The 8,113-nt window shown below is 31.7% G+C and overlaps 2 protein-coding genes across 2 annotated transcripts; one reads left to right on the forward strand and one right to left on the reverse strand.

The window, feature by feature from the left end:
• Window positions 1-1,546: 1,546 nt before the first annotated feature.
• On the forward strand, window positions 1,547-4,643 carry LOC127082425 (protein FAR1-RELATED SEQUENCE 9). Its single transcript, XM_051022664.1, has 4 exons — window positions 1,547-1,707; window positions 1,951-3,700; window positions 4,297-4,365; window positions 4,554-4,643. The coding sequence occupies exons 1-4, from the start codon at window positions 1,547-1,549 to the stop codon at window positions 4,641-4,643; spliced, it is 2,070 nt and encodes a 689-aa protein (XP_050878621.1).
• A 975-nt stretch (window positions 4,644-5,618) lies between these two features.
• LOC127082426 (protein MAIN-LIKE 1) lies at window positions 5,619-6,837 on the reverse strand. The gene is made up of 3 exons (XM_051022665.1): window positions 6,325-6,837; window positions 6,106-6,237; window positions 5,619-6,029 (listed from the first exon to the last, which is right to left on the reverse strand). The coding sequence occupies exons 1-3, from the start codon at window positions 6,835-6,837 to the stop codon at window positions 5,619-5,621; spliced, it is 1,056 nt and encodes a 351-aa protein (XP_050878622.1).
• Window positions 6,838-8,113: the final 1,276 nt, after the last annotated feature.

The raw sequence follows: 8,113 nt of genomic DNA on the forward strand, positions 1-8,113 counted from the left end.
TTATAACGGTTTTGTGGATAACGGTTTTGTATAAATACCAGCCAATTAATTTTTCGTATCCACATATTGAAAAATAACATCCCATTTTTCAGCATGATCTCTTAGGAAATGGTGTTAGATTTCTATGTGTTTAGTGTATGAATGTAGCATAGGATTCTTAGTAAGATTTATCACGCTAGTGTTATTGCATTTGATTGGAACACAATCAAATTTTAAATTGTTATCCAACAATTGTTGCTTTAGCCATAAGACTTGTGCACAATAGTTACTAGCGACCACATATTCATCCTCAGTGTACTAGTAGAAAAAAGAGATTCAACACCCATTTTCTGGACATTTAACACCTTTTTTCATATAGGTGTTATTGGTACCGGTTTTGTAATTATAACATTTGATATCGGTTTTAAAACCGATACAATAAATTCATATGACACAAAATTTAAATCGATGTTAAATGTGTGTAGTACTTACTAGTTTCACTCCAAACCAACATTTAACACCATTTACTAAATAAAGTAGAAGTTAAATGATGATCTCTAACACTCCTTTTATGAAAATTAGGTGTCAAATGTTCACACTGAACACCAATTTTAAAAACAGGTGTTATATATCAACATTAAGTGTGTATATATATATATATATATATATATATATATATATAAAATAAACTAACAAGTGTTCATTTTTCACACAAAAAAATAATGACAAAAACAGTTCCGCATAATATAAAAAAGAACTAGTGGCAAGATCACCTTTAAATTATCAGTTTTGCTATTCTTACACTTGATTCATAATAGTACTTAAAATAATAAAATATGACCTACACTTTTGTTTATCTATGTGTTATTATATGTGGACCATATTCACATTCTCTCTCCTAACAACAACCACATATCATCAGCCACAACCACTGTATCAATTTCTTCTTCTTCTTTCTCTTTCCGCGCCATTTCTCATCTCTTCTTCAACTATTATTTTCTTTACATCTACAACCATACCCAATCAAATACATAGACTATAAAAAAAGAAATTCATTTAGAATCATTATGTGATGAAGATGAAGATTTAACTCAGTAAGTTTCTAGATATAATTATAGATTCATCCAATAATATCAATGTTCTTCTTTTGGATCATATGTTTGTTCATGATTGTTCATATATTTCTAGATTTAACACAATATTAACCAAATTTGTTTACTGTTATAGATTTCATATGTTTATTCACGTTTGTTCATTAACCATGTTCTAAACAATATTCATCTACTTTGCTCACACCGTTAACAATGTTTATTTATTGTGAAACAATTTGATTTCATATGTTTACTCATGTTGGTTCGTTAACCATTTTGGGAACTGTATTTACCAACTTATGTCACACCAATAACCAACTTTATAATAAACAATGTTATAAACCTACCCACATGTCTGGGCGTTTATTAACCAAGTTATAGACAATATTAACCATAATTTTGAATGTTATTAACCAACGTTGTTATAAATTTATATTATACATAACATTGACATTTTTTGTGCAGTTTGTGTCATAATGGACGGTTCAAGCATTTTTATAGAATGTGGTAGTAGTCAAGAGGAAGATGTAGAAGTTGATCACGGTGATTGTGATGGTGATGATGATGACTCACTTTGGGTTCCTGAAATTGGGATGTGTTTTTCTTGTCTAGAGGAAGTTAAAACATATTATCAAGAGTATGCTTTAAAAAAAGGGTTTGGATGGAGAATTAGATCATCGAAAAAAAGAGATGACAGGGAGGTCAACTACCTAATACTTTCATGTTCAAGAGAGTGGTCTAACATTTCAAAAATTTCATGCACGTTAAAGACACTACCATTTAGAGTAAAAAATTGTCCTGCCAAGATTTGTATTAAATTGAAATAAGATGGTTTGTGGTACATTACACAATTTGAATCTAACCATTCTCATGAGACTAGCCCTACAAAAGCAAGATTGTTCAAGGCTAACAAGAAAATGAACTTACATGTGAGGAGAACAATCCAAATCAATGATGATGCGGGAGTAAGGATCAACAAGACTTTTCAATCACTTGTTAAAGATGCAGGAGAACATGAAAATATTCCCTTTTGTGAAAAAGTTGTGAGGAATTATATTAACAAAGAGCGTCGTGCAATTGGAAAAGAAGGTGATGGTAAGACTTTGATTAGTTATTTTTGTAAAATGAGGGAACAAAATACAGATTTCTTCTATGACATATATTTGGATGATGATTTTCATGTGAGGAATGTATTTTGGGTTGATGCAAGAAATAGAGCCGCTTACGAATATTTTGGAGATGTTGTAACTTTTGACACAACATACTTAACTAACAAGTATGACATGCCTTTTGCTGCATTCGTGGGTGTGAATCACCATAGTCAATCAACATTACTTGGTTGTGGATTACTATCAGGTGAAGACACAGATTCTTTCGTGTGGCTATTTAAGTCATGGCTTCGTTGTATGCTAGAAAAATCACCTTTGGGTATTGTGACTGATCAATATAAGGCTATGAAAAATGCTATTGAGTTAGTCTTCCCTACAACTCGTCATAGGCGGTGTTTATGGCATATAATGATTTTTTTTCCAGAAAAGCTTAGTGGATATGGTGAATACAAAAGGATCAAGTATGAAATGAAAGAAGCAGTCTATGATACATTTACAACAGCTAGTGTTGAACAAAAATGGTGTTCGTTCATAGAAAAAATTGATCTCCAAGAAAATGATTGGTTGGGTGGGTTGTATATTGAGCGTCATAGGTGGGCACCAACTTTGTTAAGGAAATATTTTTGGGCTGGTATGTCAGCTACGCAAAGTAGTGAGAGCATACATGCTTTCTTTGATGGATATATTACTTCTACAACAAGTCTAAATCAGTTCGTGAAACAATATGATAATGCTCTTAGAAGTCGGGCAGAAAAGGAATTTGAAGCTGATTTTAATTCGATGGATACAACAATTCCATGTGGGTCAAACTCGTCCGTTGAGAAAAAATTCCAAAGTGAGTTTACGAATGCAAAATTCAAGGAAATTCAAGTGGAATTCATATCTAAAATGAATTGTTCTGCCTCATTAAATAGCATGGAAGGTTGCTTTGCTACGTATCATGTGTTGGAGGAGATATTAGTTGGAGACATACGCAAAGAGCGGGTCTTAAAAGTTGTGCTTAATAAGGAAAACCATGATTTCAAATGTGAATGCTCATTATTTGAGTTTAGAGGTATTGTGTGTCGGCATGTGTTATCTGTGTGTAGTCAGGAGAGGATTATAAGTCTTCCAGAGAAGTATGTTTTAACGAGATGGAAAAAAAACATTAAAAGGAAGCATTCATATATCAAGACTAGTTATGGTGTAACAAAGTTGAAGCCACAAATGGACAGGTTTGACAAATTATACAAGCATTTTTATGAGGTTGCTGAAGTAGCTGCTGAGTCAGGAGAGACTACCGAAGACCTCCATGAAACATTACATTTGTTTAGCTCTAATATGTCCACAAAGGATAGTGCACTTATTGAAGAAAACCTCAATGAGGATTTTAATCCAATCAATAGTAATAGAAGTCGTAGTCCAAAACATGTCAAGCGCAAAGGTCGTCCTCCATCTAAAAGAAAAACATCTGCCGCCGAAACGATTGCTAAGAGGTCAAGGAAGCGAACAAAAAAAAGTGATCACATTGAGCTTACTATAGTATGTCTACTTTCATTATATATATATATATATATATATATATATATATATATATATATATATATATATATATATATATATATATATATATATATATATATATATATATATATATATATATATATATATATATATATATATATATATATATATATATATATATATATATATATATATATATATATATATATATATATATATATATATATATATATATATATATATATATATATATATATATATATATATATATGTAAACTTAAATGTGTAGGAGTGCAATATTAAAATTGGTGGAAAATCAGTTTGGAAGTAATATTTGTGTAGAATCATCTCTTGAGGTTGTTAGTGGAAAACATTACTTAGATTCGAGTATTGTGGTTTGTGTACATTAGAAGATTGTATTAAATAGTGTTTGAATTCACATGTACCATTTGAATAATTTTGTGTGTTTTAAATTTGAGGAATTCGTATGTACAAGTTACGGAAAACATATATAGTTGTTGAGGATAAATTAAGTGTACTCATTAAACTACTAATTTATTATGTATTTGATTTTATGTACGTTATATTTTAGATTTTTGTATGTTATTGTATAGGTTGGAAATTGTATGTCATTCATGGATCTTTTGACAACATGTGAAACACCTTTGACGTGTTCACCTCAAGTTTGTACAAATTTATGATGATTTTGGGAATTTTTGGTTATTGACTAGTGACATGTGTATTTTGGGGAGACTGTCACATATCTATACTATTTTGAAAATTTTGACATGATGGTATGATGTTCAAACATTTATTTTAATCTTGTTCAAAACATTACATGCACTAACAATAGTTACATTTGATGGTGCAGGTTATTCAGGTGAGATATTCGGGTGGGATGTTGCAAGATTGTAAATTGACTTTTGTATTAATCCAAATTGTAAATGGTGCAGTATTGTAAATTGACTTTTGTCATAATCCAAATTGTACTAAATTTTTTTGGTGTATATAATATATTAAATATTTTGTTAATGCAATTACTTCGTATCCAAACATAAAAAAAAATATGAAGTTGGTTAATACAGTGCCAGACTTCGAAACAAGAGAAATTGCAGTCCCGGACTTGATTAATACATTGCACGAAGTTGGTTAATGGAAGTTTAACTTAGGTTAATACAGTGCCAAACTTCTAAACAAGAGAAATTGTAGTCACAGACTTGGTTAATACATTGCACGAAGTTGGTTAATGGAAGTTTAACTTCGGTTAATGTATTACCGAACTTTAAAACAAGGGAAATTGCAGTCCCAAACTTGGTTAATATATTGCACAAAATTGGTTAACAGAAGTTTAACTTCGGTTAATGCAGTGTCAGACTTTAAAACAAGGGAAATTGCAGTCCCAAACTTGGTTAATACATTTCATGAAGTTGGTTAATGGAAGTTTAACTTCGGTTAATGCAATACCAGACTTTAAAACAAGGGAAATTGCAGTCCCAGGCTTGGTTAATACATTTCATGATGTTGGTTAATGGAAGTTTAACTTCGGTTAATGCAGTACCAGACTTTAAAACAAGGTAAATTGATTTCCTAGACTTGGTTAATACATTTCATGAAGTTGGTTAACGAAAGTTTAACTTTGGTTAATGCAGTTCCAGACTTTAAAACAAGAGAAATTATTAAATCATACTTGGTTAATACATTGATGGAACAATATTCACTATAACACATTTTCAACACATTTTCAACATAATGAACTATAACATACTTAACACATTAACCACAAAATGAACTATAACATAATCAAGACATTGTGCACATAGACAAAACACAACCACAAATTATCAACATTGTGCCAAATTCTTCACTACAACACATCATAATTGGTACAAATTCTGTAATACATATTACACAAATTCTACACTACAACACTAATGATTTACAAATTCATTCTGGTTCTTTTTCCACACTTTCTTGGTTTCTTCCTCATTCTTGTAGCCATGTTGGATTTAGACTTTGATTGGTTTTCCGCACCATTGACATCATCATTAAATGGAGTGTTATGTCCAACATATCCAACCAAAGTTCCTACTTCATCTTCAGTGATAAAGTCCACAAGTTGTCGATCATCCTGAACAACCTCGTCCTCAAACGGAGTGTTAACTCTCGCCTCTTTCATCATCCTCACTTCATGCTCAAGAACTGCTATCCTCTCTTTGAAATCTTTATTCTCAGCCACCAATCTATGATAATCAATAACATCCACAAACTCTTGTCCTTGTTGAAACAGAGCAGCATTGACTATGTCATATTTTAGTTCTTCCTCTGTTGCAACCACTTTATCAATTATCTAACAAAAAAAAAGTCAATTCAACACACAACAACAGAAAACCTATTTTTCTGAATTCAAACACACAAAATATTACCATATTTTTTTCAAATGCTTTTTCAATATTTTTCTTCTGCATACTTATCACTGGCCAATTCAATACACGTGGAAAACTAAACCTAGAAACAGCAGGTGCTTTCCCCAAAGATAAATGGTTGAATGCCCAAATCTATAACAAATATTAGAAGTTGTAAATTTAAAAATTTCAAAGTTTCAAAACACAAGATGAAACTATAAAGTTATATAATATATTTACCTGCAATATGGCAGCACACCCGTTTAAATGTCTTTGTGCCTTGTTTTTCCCCTTCTTCAACACAAATGGAGACTCACATAAACTAGAAACTACAAAGTTATAAACAACAATTCTCCAACTATGTGCATCAAGGGAATCCAAATCATCCAATTGCTTAATAAATCCCGTAAATACCTTATTCCCTGTTTTGGGAAAGTAAAACTCCGTAAATGCAAGTAACATGTAAAGTCTAACAAAATTAACTAATTTTTTCTTATGGCAACGGAGTTGTTTGCGGATATTGTTAATGGTTACCTCGGGCCCTTTAAATAGATCTAATGTTTGACATTGTTGATCTTCTTCTACTACTAGAAACTTACCAACAATAGACAATCCAAAAGTAAAAGAAACATCAACTAGAGTAAAGGGAACTATCCTATCCCTAACCCTAAATCCCCTACTACGTACGTCCCATCTACTTACTAACTCCCATAATAAACCACCTGAGATTGAGAATTTGTTAGAAATATCCATCGCCCATTTGAATGGGGTGCATTCAATGTGAGCACGTTGAGTTGCGGTTAACTTTTCATTGATGCTGCTCAAATTCACCGGGATACAACTATGCCTCATTCGCACCTTAAAGTCATGAAAAAACTTGATTAACCAACGACGCAGACCAACTAGAATAACAAAACAAATAAAAATTTAAACCTATGCCTATTACTTACTTCAGTTTCGTAATCATTTTTTGATGATGTCATAGTTTCAGCAATAAATCACTCAACCTAATAACAAAACAAAACCAAAGAAACACATAATCAGTACAACAACCGTGGAATTAAATTTTTTATTACATTAATCTAAAAGGAATAAACCCTAAACTTTAATCCTCTTTCAATTTCCTCTCTTTGAACAACAAATTTAACACAAAAATAAAGGAAAAAAGAACATCTAACCTTGAGATAGAAGTTGTTTTCTTCGTTTGGTGATAAGTTGAGAGAGTTTCGTTTGCCGTGGATGGAGAGACGGTGAGACGAAGAAGATGAAGACGAAGAGACGGTGACACAAAGAAGATGAAGACGAAGAGACGGTGAGACGGGGACGGAGATGGAGACGGGGAGACGGAGACGGTGAGACGTAGACGGAGAACTTCAACGCCGTTCTACCACTTTTTGAGAGAGGTGTTGTAGAACTTCAGCATCATAGACTATTGCTCTTGGGTTGTCTGTTTGAGTTAACCTAAAACTTATGTGCAAATGACCAAGTTACCTCAATTTATTTAATGAATTACAAAAAAAAAAATCAATCTTTTTATACAGTACCTACGGTGTAGGTATATAACTAAGTGTAAACATATCATTAATACCTATGGTGTATCTATATAACTAGGTGTAAGCATATCATTTCTGTTAAATTATTATGTCTTGAAGTCCATTTTATGGTGAAATACTTTTTAATGCGCTAAACTTCGTACCTACATAAGAAACAACAAGGATATGTGTTTGCTGGATTATAATGTTAATATAATTATTTGTATAAGTTTTTTTCAAGTAACATGACTATGGAAGAGGACGGTAGTCGGAAGAAACTAATAGAAAATTTAACCTTTGATTTTCTTGAAGTACCATGTGGACCTTTTGTCACAAACCACCAAAGCTCCATCCAATTAATATCCATCTCTTAGACAATTCAAGAAGAAATAAGTCACCTGGGAGCAACTTAAACTTAATTACTAAATCTAACATGCAAATATGAAAATAAAGGAAGAGAAATTATGAAGCATTTGATAGAATATAGAAAGAGGCGA

The sequence above is a fragment of the Lathyrus oleraceus genome, chromosome 5, assembly GCF_024323335.1.
Source record: "Lathyrus oleraceus cultivar Zhongwan6 chromosome 5, CAAS_Psat_ZW6_1.0, whole genome shotgun sequence".
Lineage (NCBI taxonomy): Eukaryota > Viridiplantae > Streptophyta > Magnoliopsida > Fabales > Fabaceae > Lathyrus > Lathyrus oleraceus.

Excerpts from the sequence above, each read along its gene's own strand:
- LOC127082426 (XM_051022665.1), bottom strand. The coding sequence starts at position 6,837 with ATGGATATTTCTAACAAATTCTCAATCTCAGGTGGTTTATTATGGGAG. Across the intron at positions 6,238-6,324 it reads GGTGTGCTGCCATATTGCAG|ATTTGGGCATTCAACCATTT; the intron begins GTAAATATATTA and ends TATTTGTTATAG. Across the intron at positions 6,030-6,105 it reads AAGCATTTGAAAAAAATATG|ATAATTGATAAAGTGGTTGC; the intron begins GTAATATTTTGT and ends TTTTTTTGTTAG.
- LOC127082425 (XM_051022664.1), top strand. The coding sequence starts at position 1,547 with ATGGACGGTTCAAGCATTTTTATAGAATGTGGTAGTAGTCAAGAGGAA. Across the intron at positions 1,708-1,950 it reads GTTAAAACATATTATCAAGA|CCCTACAAAAGCAAGATTGT; the intron begins GTATGCTTTAAA and ends TCATGAGACTAG. Across the intron at positions 4,366-4,553 it reads CTTTGACGTGTTCACCTCAA|GTTATTCAGGTGAGATATTC; the intron begins GTTTGTACAAAT and ends TTGATGGTGCAG.